We start from the raw sequence: 15,524 nt of genomic DNA, 5'->3' as shown, positions 1-15,524 counted from the left end.
ATGACAGTATTGCACATGGGTATGACAGTATTGCACATGGGTATGACAGTATTGCACATGGGTATGACAGTATTGCACATGTGTATGACAGTATTGCACATGGGTATGACAGTATTGCACATGGGTATGACAGTATTGCACATGGGTATGTCAGTATTGCACATGGGTATGACAGTATTGCACATGGGTGTGACCGTATTGCACATGGGTGTGACAGTATTGCACATGGGTATGACAGTGTGTGTTGAAGAGTGTGACAGCAGCAGAAGGACAGACTGTGAAACGTCTCCTTCACACAGCGAGGGTGGATCAGTCACTGAAGGTGCTCTCCAGAGTGGACAGAGTGTCCTGCAGGGGGCAGAGTGTCCTGCAGGGGGCGACACTCATGGTCCAGCATAGATAAGATAAGATAAGATAATCCTTTATTGTCCCAGATGTGAGTTTAGCCAGGACCCTTCTGTCCCCCACCTCCTGCACCGAGTCCAGAGGACAGCCCAGGACGGAGCTTTGTCCAGCTTCTTCCTCTCCCTCTCTGTGATGCTGCTGCTCCAGCAGACCACACCTACAGGAGCTGATGCACCACAGAGTCAGAGAAGGTCTTCAGGAGTGGCCCTGTCAGGAGCGGCCCTGTCACTCCAAAAGACCTGAGTCTCCTCAGGAGGTAGAGCCCACTCTGGCTCTTCCTGTATAGTCTGTGTTATGAGTCCAGTCCAGTTTGTGGTTCAGATGAACACCCAGGTCCTTGTATGAGTCACTCTCTCAATGTCCCGTCCCTGGATGTTCTCTGGTGAGGGGGGCGTGGCCTCTGTGGAAGTCCACCACCATCTCCTTGGTCTTCCCCGCGTTGATGAGGAGGTGGTTCCGCTGACACCAGTCCACAAAGTCCTGCTCCAGTCCTCTGTCCTCCGCATCATCGTCGTCCGTGATGAGTCCGATGATGGCAGAGTGGTCAGAGAACTTCTGCAGGACACAGCTGTCCGTGTCGTGTCTGAGGTCTGCAGTGTAGAGGGTGAAGAGAAAGGGCGAAAGGATGGTGCCCTGGGGCGCCCCCACACTGCAGGGCCCCCACACTGCAGGTCCCACACTGCAGGTCCGAGTGTCAGACACACAGTTCCGGGCTCTCACAAACTGGGGTCGGTCTGTGAGGTCGTCCAGGATCCACTCTGCAGGTCGTACTCCACACCAGCCGTCTCCAGCTTGTCCCTCAGGAGCTGATGGTGTTGAAGGCGCTGGAGAGATGAAAGAACAGGATCCTCACAGAGCTGCCAGGCTTCTCCAGGTGAGAGAGAGAGCGGTGCAGCAGGAGATGACGGCGTCCTCCACTCCGATGTCAGGCCGATATGCAAACTGCAGCGGGTCCATGGCTGGGCTCACGGTGGAGCGGAGGTGGTCCAGGACCAGCTCCAGTGTCTTCATCAGGACGTGAGACCCACCGGCCTGAAGCTGTTGAGGTCTTTGGCGTGCGGTGTCTTGGGCACAGGTACCAGACAAGAGGTTTTCAGACCTGTGGTACCACCCTCAGCTTCAGGCTCATGTTCCGCGGCTTGTTGTTTGGAAAACACCGTCCGGAGGGAACAGTGTTCTCAAAACAGAAGTTGATGTAGTCCTGATGCTCTGTGATGGTGCTGATGTCCTCCCCATGTGGGCCATAGAGCTCAGTCCAGACAGTGGTGCTGAAGCAGTCCCTCAGAGTCTCCTCGCTCTCAGCAGAGCACCTCCTCACCACACGGGGCATGTTTAACACTTTATATGTGACACATGTTTAACACTTTATATGTGACACGTGTTTAACACTTTATATGTGACACGTGTTTAACACTTTATATGTGACACGTGTTTAACACTTTATATGTGACACGTGTTTAACACTTTATATGTGACACGTGTTTAACACTTTATATGTGACACGTGTTTAACACTTTATATGTGACACATGTTTAACACTTTATATGTGACACATGTTTAACACTTTATATGTGACACGTGTTTAACACTTTATATGTGACACATGTTTAACACTTTATATGTGACACGTGTTTAACACTTTATATGTGACACGTGTTTAACACTTTATATGTGACACGTGTTTAACACTTTATATGTGACACATGTTAAACATGTGTCACATATAAAGTGTTTAACACTTTATATGTGACACGTGTTTAACACTTTATATGTGACACGTGTTTAACACTTTATATGTGACACGTGTTTAACACTTTATATGTGACACATGTTTAACACTTTATATGTGACACGTGTTTAACACTTTATATGTGACACGTGTTTAACACTTTATATGTGACACGTGTTTAACACTTTATATGTGACACGTGTTTAACACTTTATATGTGACACGTGTTTAACACTTTATATGTGACACGTGTTTAACACTTTATATGTGACACGTGTTTAACACTTTATATGTGACACGTGTTTAACACTTTATATGTGACACGTGTTTAACACTTTATATGTGACACGTGTTTAACACTTTATATGTGACACATGTTTAACACTTTATATGTGACAAATGTTTAACACTTTATATGTGACACGTGTTTAACACTTTATATGTGACACATGTTTAACACTTTATATGTGACACATGTTTAACACTTTATATGTGACACGTGTTTAACACTTTATATGTGACACGTGTTTAACACTTTATATGTGACACGTGTTTAACACTTTATATGTGACACATGTTTAACACTTTATATGTGACACATGTTTAACACTTTATATGTGACACGTGTTTAACACTTTATATGTGACACATGTTTAACACTTTATATGTGACACGTGTTTAACACTTTATATGTGACACATGTTTAACACTTTATATGTGACACATGTTTAACACTTTATATGTGACAGGTGGAATCTTTACAGACGCGACGCTAAACACTTCGACCGGCTCAAGTTTCTTTCATAAAAAATATAAATATCCACACGTTTTACGACCTCGTTCAGAATGACACTGGAATATGTCACAAATGTATTATAAGATAAGATAAGATAAGATATTCCTTTATTGTCCCACATGGGGAAATTTCATTGGTGCAACGCAGGTAGATACAGAGATAGATACAGAAGAACAGATCACTTATAGGAAGTCTGAAAAACACTTTCAGTAGAAGATCTCCTATAAATAAATAAAAACTCCCATAGACAAATAAATAAATAAATACATAAATACCATTGCATGTGATCACGACAGTAACTGCACATGCATATGTGTCACGACAGCACATAGATTGCACATGAATTTCACATGAATTGCACATGAATTCCAACAGCAATTGCACATATGACAGAGTTGCACATCAGTATTAGGTTAGGTCAGTATTGCGAGTGTTCAGTACTAACAGTTTTTGTTATAAGGTCTGACAGCAGCAGGAAGGAAAGACCTACGGAACCTTTCCTTCGCACATCGAGGGTGGATCAGTCTCTCACTGAAGCTGCTCTCCAGAGCAGAGAGAGTGTCCTGCAGGGGGTGACACTCATGGTCCAGCATAGATGTGAATCTAGCCAGGACCCTCCTGTCCCCCACCTCCTGCACCGAGTCCAGAGCACAGCCCAGGACGGAGCTGGACTTCTTGATGACTCTGTCCAGCCTCTTCCTCTCCCTCTCTGTGATGCTGCTGCTCCAGCAGGCCACACCTACAGGAGCTGATGCCACCACAGAGTCGTAGAAGGTCTTCAGGAGTGGCCCTGTCACTCCAAAAGACCTGAGTCTCCTCAGGAGGTAGAGCCGACTCTGGCTCTTCCTGTACAGTGCGTCTGTGTTATGAGTCCAGTCCAGTTTGTGGTTCAGATGAACACCCAGGTCCTTGTATGAGTCCACTCTCTCAATGTCCCGTCCCTGGATGTTCACTGGTGAGGGGGCAGTGGGGTGGCGTCTGCGGAAATCCACCACCATCTCCTTGGTCTTCCCCGCGTTGATGAGGAGGTGGTTCCGCTGACACCAGTCCACAAAGTCCTGCGCCAGTCCTCTGTATTCCGCGTCATCGTCGTCCGTGATGAGTCCGATGATGGCAGAGTGGTCAGAGAACTTCTGCAGGACACAGCTGTCCGTGTCATGTCTGAAGTCTGCAGTGTAAAGGGTGAAGAGAAAGGGCGCGAGGACAGTGCCCTGGGGCGCCCCCACACTGCAGGTCCGAGTGTCAGACACACAGTTCCGGGCTCTCACAAACTGGGGTCGGTCTGTGAGGTCGTCCAGGATCCACTCTGCAGGTCGTACTCCACACCAGCCGTCTCCAGCTTGTCCCTCAGGAGCTGATGGTGTTGAAGGCGCTGGAGAGATGAAAGAACAGGATCCTCACAGAGCTGCCAGGCTTCTCCAGGTGAGAGAAAGAGCGGTGCAGCAGGGAGATGACGGCGTCCTCCACTCCGATGCCAGACCGATATGCAAACTGCAGCGGGTCCATGGCTGAGCTCACGGTGGAGCGGAGGTGGTCCAGGACCAGCTCCAGTGTCTTCATCAGGTGGGACGTGAGAGCCACCGGCCTGAAGCTGTTGAGGTCTTTGGGGCGCGGTGTCTTAGGCACAAGTACCAGACAGGAGGTCTTCCAGACCTGTGGTACCACCCTCAGCTTCAGGCTCATGTTGAAGACATGCTCCATAACTCCACACAGTTCATCTGCGCAGGACTTAAGGAGCCTGGGGCTGATGCCGTCAGGTCCTGCTGCCTTCCTCACTTTAATCCTCTTCAGCTCACTCCTCACCTGTGCTGCTGTGACAGTCAGTGGTTGGCAGGGGGACCGTGTGCTGGGGGGATGGGTGAGTCCAGGTGAAGTGGAGAGCTGATGGTCCGGGGCAGATAAGCGAAGAGGAACAGATGCAGGGCATTGTCCAGCTGTGGAAGAGGGAGCATGCAGACATAATGAGTGTCTGCTTATGATTATCATATTATTATGATTATCATAAACAGACACTATATGTTCATTGTAGGTTTTTTGACGCGTTTCAGCTCCTTCACACTTTCACCGTCTTAGGGGCTGTTGCTTTAGACATTTTTTACATACCAGAATATTTTTCAGTATTTGCAAAAGTAAATTGCTAATGCTAAGCGTCTCTACAGGGAGGAGGGGGTGCAGCCGGGTCACAGAGGCTCTCTCTTTCTCCCTGCTCAGGTCTGCGTTCAGCACGATCTTGCAATTTGTCAGGACAAACTACTATTTGAGTCGCAAACTACGCAATCTGTGAATTACTGAGCGTCGTTTGGTATGTCACAAAACGCAGCAGAAAACATGGACGGGCGGCAGGCTGAATATATAGCAGCAAATATTGAAAATGTTCAACAACTCATGTAGTACTCTGACACACGTGTCACAACTAAACTACATGTTGTTGTTGTTGTTGTTTTATGGCGGTTGGTATCCAAGTGTTGCATCACCGCCAGACTTTATTCTTTCGACTTCATTTGTCAGAGTCCGACCGGCTTTATTCCAGGACTGACTCCTTCATCTTCCTCTCCTTTGACGTTCGGTGCTTCTGCCACAGCTTTATTCTTTAGGCTTTGATATTTCCACTGATGTCGTTGCTTGGCAGCCGTGCATCTACGAGACTGGGCGAGGACAGGAGACCACGCCCACCTCCAGTTCTTCACTCTGATCACTCTGACTCCCCAAAAGTAGAACCTCCATCACTCCGACTCCCATTTAGCACCTTTAGCCTGTTTTTTATTTCTGCCCAATCCAGCTCTTTTGTTCCAAGGAATCTTCCTGTAGCTTTAGCAATGATCCTGATCCTTTCAGTTTTGTTGTTGTTGTTGTTGTTTTATGGCGGTTGGTTTCCAAGCGTTACATCGCCTTCCATTACTTTGGTGTTTCAAAGCCCATGAGTTCAAAGCACGTTATAACATCCTCTTCCTCCTCATCCTCAATGCTCATTCCATGGCTCGAGCCGAACAAGAATAAAGTCTTTACTACACATGTAGTACTTTTATGCAAGAATGCAGACACTCTCAATGGCTTCAACCATTGCACAATATCTAGTTTATATATATTTTTGTAAAGGTGGATTTATTGGTAGGAGCTGTACGCCAAAAAGTTTTTTTTTTTCTTATGCCATGTGTTTATTTCTATACTGCACATTTTCAGTGATTCAATAGTGTCACTCAAATCCGAAACAATTAAAATGTATTTAATGAAGTTGATTGTTTTATCCCTTTATTGGAGGGAAAAAGGGATATTTTTTGTCGACTTTGAATTTGCTGAATTCACTCACACATATAATTTAGAATATGTTTACAGCAGAAGAGACAGTTTAGGTCTAAAACATGAGATCTGGATCGTGCTCCTCAAAAACATCTTCACCTTCTGTCTGCGCCTCCTTGTGGTTTGAATCAGAAATGTCTGTTCTATTGTTGTTTCGCTGCAGTAAGTTAGATTCAGATTTGACTGTAGATTGAGACATTTTGTTGTTTGAAGATAAAATTCCATCTAAATAATGTCAGCCTTTGCGATTTGATGATTGTGCCGAATCAAATGGTGATTGTCATATTTTGTGGTCTTATTGAGGACATTTGCAGAGGGTCTGGTGGATGTCGCCCTCTTGTGGCAGAACAGAGTAAGTTTCACACACGCTGCAGACTTGAATGTATAAGATTGATAATGATGAAGGTAAACTTTTAAAAGTGATCTCAGAGGATTTGACTGACGTTTTTTTAGAGAACTGTTTAATTGATCAAAATAGCTAGAATTATTTTTTTTCAATTCAAATTACTAAGTCTAGAATAAATAGAATATACAGGACTCTAAATATACTGCTCAGAATGGGCCACGTACACGTAACACAAAGCTTCTTATTCTATTTCTTCATCTTTATTTGAGGGGTCCCTTGGGATTACTTTAAATTAATAATTTGATCGATCACAGATTATTCATATTCTGGACATGATCGAGGCCGTCTCTAATGGACAGGAATACTGTCCATGTTCAGTTTTTCTGCAACATGTTCCAAGCAAAAGGCTCTGTGCAGGTGAAAGGACCAGGGCAGCAGTGATAGAGCCAGTGATTCTCTGGGTGATAAAGTACAAATACAGAGGCATTCATCCAAGCACAGTCACTACCAAAGACTCAAACTCCTAGTGGCCAGAGAAGTCTGTTCCACCTCTGAAGACCGTGAGTACATTATAGGTTTGAACAGTTAGTCAGTGTAAACTGTGACTACTGTCATTAGTCACACTGACATCTGGTATCTGTAGTTCTTCCCTCTACAGGTGTCACTGAAGACTCAAGAATTGTAGTGTTGTTAATATTGATGTAGTGTTATTTTCATTAGGACTTGAATCAGAATTACAAGGTACTTTATTAAAATGGAAATGCTTTGATTGAATAACATGCATTAATACACAGTGCAGTTTTAAGTCAGTAGACTTTGGAGGCAACACAATAAGTCAGAACTAGAGTAAAGTGAATTTAGTCCAGGCTGTTGGAGGGAGAGGCTGTGCATAAGGGCTAACATAGCAAGCAAGAGGTTGTGAAGGAGAGTCCAATTACATCAGAGATCACATCCGCATCCTCTTCCGCATATTCTTCTCTGTAGTGACTCTTGGAGCTGGGCATGTGATGTCTTTAGCCTGGTCAGCACAGAAAGGCCTGATTTTTTCATGCAGATAGGTCTGCCTGTCAAAGTTCAGTCCAGGTGGGACCAGGACAGGAAGACAGTCAACCGGAGGCAGATCAGCTGAATTGCGCAGTAGCTGAAATTCCACAGGTTCTGCTTCACAGTGACTTTTTGCAAGCACCACACCTGGTCTCTCGGCATCAAAGCTGTAAACAATTAACAGGACATTTAAGAAATAGCAAACTATTTATCATAAAACACCATCATTAACCAATTAATTTTATATGAACACAATATGAGAGTTTCAATATAAACACCTGAAGTGCTGATAACTCTTGATCTTTGGAAGCCGTCTGAAGAAGGGACTCAGATGCTTCTGCCAGTCCAAGTTCTTGACAAACACTTTGCCATCCGCCGTTCCAACAAGCTGTGGGATATTGAGGTGAGACTCAGGAGAGCTGTTTTCCACTACCTGATGACAAGAGCGACAAATGTAAAAAAAATGAGAACAGAAGAAAAATAAGTTTTGCCAGGCTAATGTTTACACATTATAGTAGTCAAATAATATAAACTAACCTGAGCGATGTCTTCCAGAGTGTCGACCCTGGTCTTCATGTATGCTCGCTTGATAAGTCCAAAGCCACAATCAGGGGAGAATTTGGTGTGTCCAGCAATGGGGAAGTGGATGTCCATTGTGTGGTGAAGCTTGTGTCCAACACGCCAGGCAGCATACCACAACATGAAACTGTTTTTGTTTTGGCCACTGCAGTTGTCACAATGAAGATCCACGTATTTTTCTCCAACACCAAAGTTGTTGAAGAAATGATGCATGTAGCTTATGACTTCATTGCTTCCCTTACTTGACGACATGCCTTCATCGATCAGGAAATTGACCTGCTTCTGCATCCCTTCACAGGAGACACCAAAAAGGCCACATTGTCGTGGAGACAGGAAATACATTGGCCCCGGCTGCAGAGGGTTTGAGGGAAAGTGCATCTGTAGAAGACAGAGAGAGATTAGATTAAGACATGTGACATTTGATTAAGACATTTGTGTTTATTCATACAGTAACTGTCTAATATAGTTGTGATTCTGCATTTGCACTATTATTCTGCGACTCGGTTCAATGCTTCTACAGTAGTGCTAAAGCCAGAGCGTGAGCCAGAATAAGTAGCCATGTGTATCGCTTTGTGCAGCTGATTGGTCGAAAAATAACAAAAGCGCTGCAGCAGTTCATATGGAAATTAGGTAACACGTTTATAATGAGGCGTACACTGTGATAGTAATACGCGCGCCGAAAAACACGACCAAAAACAACAGCACACTTCCGGTTACCCACAATGCCCCGCTCTCTCTTAAAGGGTCAGCCAGGCCGGTAACACAGTTCAGCATATTAATATTAATGTGGAGTATATTTATGCTGTGAACAGTGCATACTTAGATAAATACAGCTTTATTGTCATAAAAGTCATAAAAGCATTGTCGAAAAAAGCAAAAGTATTGTTTGTTCCGGGACATCTCCCCTTCGCCCGTTCCTATTGGTGGAAGAACTGCCCCGCCACAGACTGTCTTCACCTACGTCCGGAAAAGCAGTTTAAATTCCATGGAGCGGCCACTGGTGCCACATCCGACTCTTCTACTACGAAACAGTAAACATGAGTGGACGCGGCAAAGGAGGAAAAGGACTCGGTAAAGGAGGCGCCAAGCGCCACCGCAAAGTTCTCCGTGACAACATCCAGGGCATCACCAAGCCCGCTATCCGCCGTCTGGCTCGCCGCGGCGGCGTGAAGCGTATCTCCGGTCTGATCTACGAGGAGACCCGCGGAGTGCTCAAGGTTTTCCTGGAGAACGTGATCCGTGACGCCGTCACCTACACCGAGCACGCCAAGAGGAAGACCGTGACCGCCATGGACGTGGTGTACGCCCTGAAGAGACAGGGCCGCACTCTGTACGGCTTCGGAGGTTAAACGACACTTGACTGAACACGACAGCAACAACAACGGCTCTTTTAAGAGCCACACACATGTGCAGAAGAGCAACTTCTAGACTTTCGCGTTTCCACCCGCAGAATTGTCACATCAATGTAAACGAATCTCTTAAAGCAAATCTAGAAATAATCGTGTCATTAAACCATTCTCTAAATCACGCGCGAGTCGTTTCTCACTTGACAAAAACTGAGTGTTTTGTGCTTAACAAAGCTACTTTACTGAATTCACTAAAACCGTCAGCAGACGATCTGGTTGATGTCGCCATCTTGTGTATGATGAAGGTAAACTTTCAAAAGTCATCTCAGTTCTCTAACATCAAATGCAATGGTATTTATTTTTATCTTTATTTTTTCAGTGCTTTTCAAACTTCCTATGAGTGATCTGTTCTCTTCCTCTGTATCGTCCTGCGTTGCATCAATGAAATTTCCCCATGTGGGACAATAACGGAATATCTTATCTCATCTTAAATCTTCTGCTTATTAATGGATCTAAGAGCCACACACAGAACATGAAGAGAAACCTTCTGGTCCGAATGAGACACTAATCCTGCTTTACAGGGGAAACATAGTATATAATTCTTTATAAATTTAATGTCTTAAGTAAAATATTGCATTACCTCCAACAAGTCTATAATATGAATATTGTTGCTTATCTGCAGTTTATTTATGAAAATGCTTCAAATTCAAAACTGAAGCGTCTGGATCAGAGGAAAACAAAGACCTCAGGAACTGTAAATGACACAATACAACATTATTTAATAAATGGGAAAACGGACAAGTAACTTTGCAATTAAGAATACTTATATTTTATTTTTGTTTTCAAAACTAATTTGTTATGTTCAATCCGTCCTCTGCCAAAACAAGCAAAATGTGGCTGTACATTTCATCAAAATCAGAAACATGTGGGTGTGTCCCTCATTCGTCCAGGAGTGTTCCATTGTAGTTCTGACTCTGATACGTTTCGACTCATCCGAGTCTAGATGACTACAACTGAATATTTTTCTACATTAATTAATTTAGACATGAAACTTTAAGAACTCCTTGGGTGGGGAACCTCAAACTCTGGAAAAAAGATGGTGGGCAGGGACAAACTTATATATGGTGATTTTACTCATTAACATAAACTTGATTTACAGAGGCTTAACTTCTGAAATGCTATACAAACTAATAATAGAGGCAATTTATGGTGCTGAAAAATTCATCTATAAACGTTGTAACTGTCAGTAAATAGTTAATGCATTTTTGTTTCATAGATGGGATTGATTATCACGCACATGCAGGAAAGGCAGAACCAGTGCCACGCTGAAGGCAGCACAAGCAATAGCCCAGCCCAATGATCAAGGAACCTTTTGTATGAAAAAATGATGTGATTGCGAATTTGTGTCATGTTAACTATATCAAGTCATAAACAGCATGAAATGCACTTATATGGTACCAGCACGTAAAAGACCTGAGCTGTTTGTATTATACTGTGTTTAACAATGATTATGGGGAGTGTCTAAATGTACTGTTTTTGTTCTGTCTGTAATTTTCACGGCGTTTTACTATCAAAAAGGCTAATAAATATCTCGAGATCCATGTGCAGCGTTGTTTCTGAGGAGCTACAAACGTAATCAAGCGTCTAAATACGTTTCCTGACCTTAGGCTGATGGCAGTGAACACATAAAGTTGTTGCTGCTTTTTTTAATATTGAGGAACTTAGTTTTTTAAAGTTTATATTCACTTTCAATCTAAGTTTTTCTTATGCCTTTGTCTTTTTGATGATAAACCAGAATTGGACAATTATAAAAGCCACGTTGGCTTCATTTGGATCATCATCAAAAACACCTTCAATCAATATTTAATACTTCTGTTTAAAAGGCCTCGATTGTTACAGCTGTCCTTAGACAATGGAGCGGTATATATTTTTAACACTTTTTGGTTTTTTTTATTTTGACAATTTGACACCAGGAAATGATCATTAACATATGATCACTTATGGTCGTATCATAACTGTTTGTAAAATATATGATCCTATTATATTATAGCACAATCTCCACTTATTTGTGTTGGTTTGGGTTTTAATCCAAAACTGAACATCTCACTTTACATCTTAATACTTAATTTGTCATGCACCGTTGGTAACTCATGTATAAAATGTGCCCGGGCATGGACGTATACTTTGACTGTCATCTGTTTTTAAGGCAAACGTTCCATTACTTAATGTATAACTGAGCCATCAGTGATTTACCTACAATATTGTGCTTGTACTTACAATGCCTGTGTACATCAAATACATTATATCCTTCTAACACAAATTCAGCAATTAACCAAGTCGCCATGGTTTGAAATGTACATGTTGATTTCTGATATTCCTTAATTTGTTCCAAAACCTTTCTCCACACAGTTTCCACACATCACACTCGTGTAAACACATATAGTTATGTACATGAACAGAATTATACCATTGCCCCAGCGCAGACTGACACAGAAAGGCTCCTCAGCTTTGTGTTTACTACCGCCACAAACTCGGTTAATTACAACTAAACACTGAAGCCACACTACAAGTTTAGTTTGTGTATTTACTCCTTGACATCTCTTTTGTTTGTCTAAATACAAATAGTTTCTTATGTATCAAAGTTTAGTCCACTTTAAAGCTAAATGTAGGAAAAAGTCGATGCCGAGTGTCTCGCTGGTGTGGACATGGCCAGGGTTTGATGGCTCGTTCTTAAAAACACAAGACTCTGTCAGTCTATGACTGCATTAGACAACTAGATGTGACTTTGTTCTAAAGATTCGTGTCAAATAGTTTGCAAAAAATTAGTCACGTTACTGTATTTTTAACTCTAAACTGCGAAGAGAAAACACAAAGCGGAGCCGGCGCCGCTCAGCAGAGAGGGTTGAGTCTCTACGGTTCTCATGTCCGTTATAAGGATCCTCCGCGCGCGCCCCGGCTCCAGACACAGATCTAACCGACACGAATCATGGCAGAGACCGCTCCCGCAGCAGCCCCGGCTCCGGCCAAAGCCAAGGCCCCCAAGAAGAAGGCCGCGGCCAAGAAGAAGGACGCGGGCCCCAGCCTCACGAAGCTGATCACCGACGCCATCGCCGAGTCCAAGGAGCGCAAGGGCACTTCCGTGGCCGCGGTGAAGAAGGCGCTGGCGGCAAAGGGCGTCGATGTGGCGAAAGCCAACAAGCGCATCAACACCACTCTGAAGAAGATGGTGGCCTCAGGCACCGTGAGCCAGACCAAGGGCACGGGGGCCTCCGGCTCCTTCAAACTGGCCACGAAGGAGGCCAAGCCCAAGACCGCAGCGAAGAAGAAGAGCCCCGTTAAAGCCAAGAAGCCCGCGGCGGCGGCGAAGAAGGCAGCTTCCCCCAAGAAGAAGGTGGTGAAGAAGGCGCCCGCCAAGAAGGCCAAGTCCCCGGCCAAGAAAGCGGCGAAGAAGCCCGCCAAGAGCCCCAAGAAAGTGGCAGCCAAGAAGCCCGCCAAGAGCCCCAAGAAAGCTGCGCCCAAGAAGGCCGCCAAGGCAGTGAAGAAGAGCCCCGCGAAGAAGGCCCCCGCAAAGAAGGCCCCGGCAAGGAAGGCCAAGAAGTAAAGTCACAGCGACCACCACGACCCTCAAAAGGCTCTTTTAAGAGCCACCACTCTCTCTAAAGAGCAGCTCTTCCCTTGAATATCAATGTTGCAGAATCACAATCACAGTAATCATGAAACACATTATGTTTATTACTGGGAGAGTCAGTTTGGTTTCAGGAAAGAACGACCTACATCTTTAGCACTTCCACAGAAAACAGAACATATCACCACAGCAATTGAAAATAAACAGCGCTCTAGCACTTTATATCGACCTCAAAAAGAACTTCCAAACCATAGACCATATTCATTGAAGACAATTACAGGGATTGCAGGGGGCGCCACAATGACAATATCTGTGGCTCGGGTAAAACTTTGGGACTCATTGGATTGTCACTCAAAAACATCACCTAATCTCTCTATATTTATCAGTTTAAAGCAACAACAAAATCATATTAATTTGAAAAGGGAAAAAAAATGACTGAACCATTGAAGTGTGGCATGTCGTAAATGAGAAACGTTAAACAAGTTGTCTTAAACAAAATGTGTTCAAAACCATCTTGTTTTGTTGTTGTTTTTATATATTTGTTTTCTTCTCTGCTCCTTTTTGATTGTGCTGGTCATTTCTGTGAACGTAAATAGCACAACATTGACACAAAACGGTTCTTCTGTGAGACTCACCCACAGAAGAACAGAATTATAATACAATACTATAGTACTTTACAAGGCAGTGCAATAGGCACGTTGTCTTGCTTTATTTCATCAGTTTCACGTTTTTATACATTTATAAAAATAGTATATATTTTGTATTTTTTATTATTATGTTTTCAATATTCTCTGTCCATGAAACAGCTGTAAATAAGAGTGTCACTATTGTTATTATATAGTATGAGAGCTTTTTTTATAAGAGCTTTTCGAGTTGTTTTCATCCGTTATTTTTCACTTCTGTACCTACTTTGTGTTGCAACAGTGGAATTTCCACATTGTGGGACAAATAAAGGCTTGTGATCTTATATCACTACAATATATTATTCTATGTGATCCTGAAACATGGACGCATTGTGACGTTTTTGACGAACAAAGTGTTTAATATGTTTGATGAGGACAACTCAAAATGAACTGTTACAGTTTCAAAAGCCTTGAAGAAACTCAAACTAAAATCTGATCACGTTATTTATGAAGTTATAGAATGAAAGGGACAGAACACGGGGCGCGTGGGACAGAGGCGTGGTTAATGTTTGAATTCAGAGCGCGAGCCCAGCTCAGCCAATCGGCTTCGCCCTGGTTGTATAAAGCCCGCTGCCGCTGGCTGAGAGAGCAAAGAGTTTCAGGTTTGACACTGACCCAAGAGCAGAGAAAATGGCCAGAACGAAGCAGACAGCGCGTAAATCCACCGGAGGAAAGGCTCCCAGGAAGCAGCTCGCCACCAAGGCGGCCCGCAAGAGCGCCCCGGCCACCGGCGGCGTCAAGAAGCCTCACCGTTACAGGCCCGGCACCGTGGCCCTGAGGGAGATCCGCCGCTACCAGAAGTCCACCGAGCTGCTCATCCGCAAGCTGCCCTTCCAGCGCCTCGTCAGGGAGATCGCCCAGGACTTCAAGACCGACCTGCGCTTCCAGAGCTCTGCCGTCATGGCTCTGCAGGAGGCCAGCGAGGCCTACCTGGTGGGTCTGTTCGAGGACACCAACCTGTGCGCCATCCACGCCAAGAGAGTGACCATCATGCCCAAGGACATCCAGCTGGCCCGACGCATCCGCGGAGAGAGGGCTTAAACTGACCCCGAGTGAACCCAAAGCAACGGCTCTTTTAAGAGCCACCAACACATTCTAAGAGCCATACTTGACCAGAACATTGCTTGGAATCCTAAATAGGGCCACCTTTAAAAAACATATTAAATACCAACTCAATTATGTGAAACTGTCATGTTCATGTGCAATTATACTCTCAAGCAATTAAGGCCAAGTTCATGTGCCTATAACTGATGTAAATAAGAGTGTACGTAACTGTATTAGTATTTAGTCTTATTCTAGCTAGTTTTACTTTACTTTTATTTATGGTTTTCCTCCATTCCCTATTAAGATATGAGAGGAGTTTTGTTCTATAAGAAGTTTTTTTTCTCATACTTCCTAAAGTTAATTCAGCCTAACACGTATGTTATATCATATATTTATAAGACATTTTTTTTTTTTGCCATTGCCAATGAACTGAATTCACGAACATAAGATTAAGATAAACCTTTAATAATCCACACAGTGGGGAAATGTCAGTGTTACAACATAGGTACAGAAGTGAGACATCAGATAACTTACACTTTTAATAGTTAAGATATTCCTTTATTGTCCCACATGGGGAAATTTCATTGGTGCAACGTTGGTAGATACAGATCACTTATAGGAAGTCTGAAA

General features: G+C 43.7%; 4 protein-coding genes across 4 annotated transcripts; 3 read left to right on the top strand and 1 right to left on the bottom strand.

Annotated features, from left to right (window-relative positions):
• Window positions 1-7,287: 7,287 nt before the first annotated feature.
• LOC140376586 (uncharacterized) lies at window positions 7,288-8,890 on the bottom strand. The gene is made up of 3 exons (XM_072462065.1): window positions 8,155-8,890; window positions 7,896-8,050; window positions 7,288-7,784 (listed from the first exon to the last, which is right to left on the bottom strand). Exons 1-3 carry the CDS (start codon window positions 8,572-8,574, stop codon window positions 7,520-7,522), a joined length of 840 nt encoding a protein of 279 aa, XP_072318166.1. The 5' UTR covers window positions 8,575-8,890; the 3' UTR covers window positions 7,288-7,519.
• A 336-nt stretch (window positions 8,891-9,226) lies between these two features.
• Window positions 9,227-9,694, top strand: LOC140376592 (histone H4). The gene has a single exon (XM_072462070.1). It carries the CDS (start codon window positions 9,234-9,236, stop codon window positions 9,543-9,545), a length of 312 nt encoding a protein of 103 aa, XP_072318171.1. The 5' UTR covers window positions 9,227-9,233; the 3' UTR covers window positions 9,546-9,694.
• Window positions 9,695-12,468: 2,774 nt separating this feature from the next.
• Window positions 12,469-13,165, top strand: LOC140376587 (histone H1-like). Its single transcript, XM_072462066.1, has one exon. The coding sequence runs from the start codon at window positions 12,529-12,531 to the stop codon at window positions 13,141-13,143; it is 615 nt and encodes a 204-aa protein (XP_072318167.1). The 5' UTR covers window positions 12,469-12,528; the 3' UTR covers window positions 13,144-13,165.
• Window positions 13,166-14,459: 1,294 nt separating this feature from the next.
• LOC140376606 (histone H3) lies at window positions 14,460-14,907 on the top strand. Its single transcript, XM_072462089.1, has one exon. The coding sequence runs from the start codon at window positions 14,481-14,483 to the stop codon at window positions 14,889-14,891; it is 411 nt and encodes a 136-aa protein (XP_072318190.1). The 5' UTR covers window positions 14,460-14,480; the 3' UTR covers window positions 14,892-14,907.
• The last annotated feature ends 617 nt before the right edge of the window (window positions 14,908-15,524 follow it).

The sequence above is a fragment of the Eucyclogobius newberryi genome, unplaced genomic scaffold, assembly GCF_026437365.1.
Source record: "Eucyclogobius newberryi isolate DKJ021-1_F unplaced genomic scaffold, fEucNew1.0.hap1 SCAF_37, whole genome shotgun sequence".
NCBI classification, from domain to species: Eukaryota; Metazoa; Chordata; class Actinopteri; order Gobiiformes; family Gobiidae; genus Eucyclogobius; species Eucyclogobius newberryi.
This window is presented reverse-complemented; position numbering and strand designations above follow the sequence as displayed.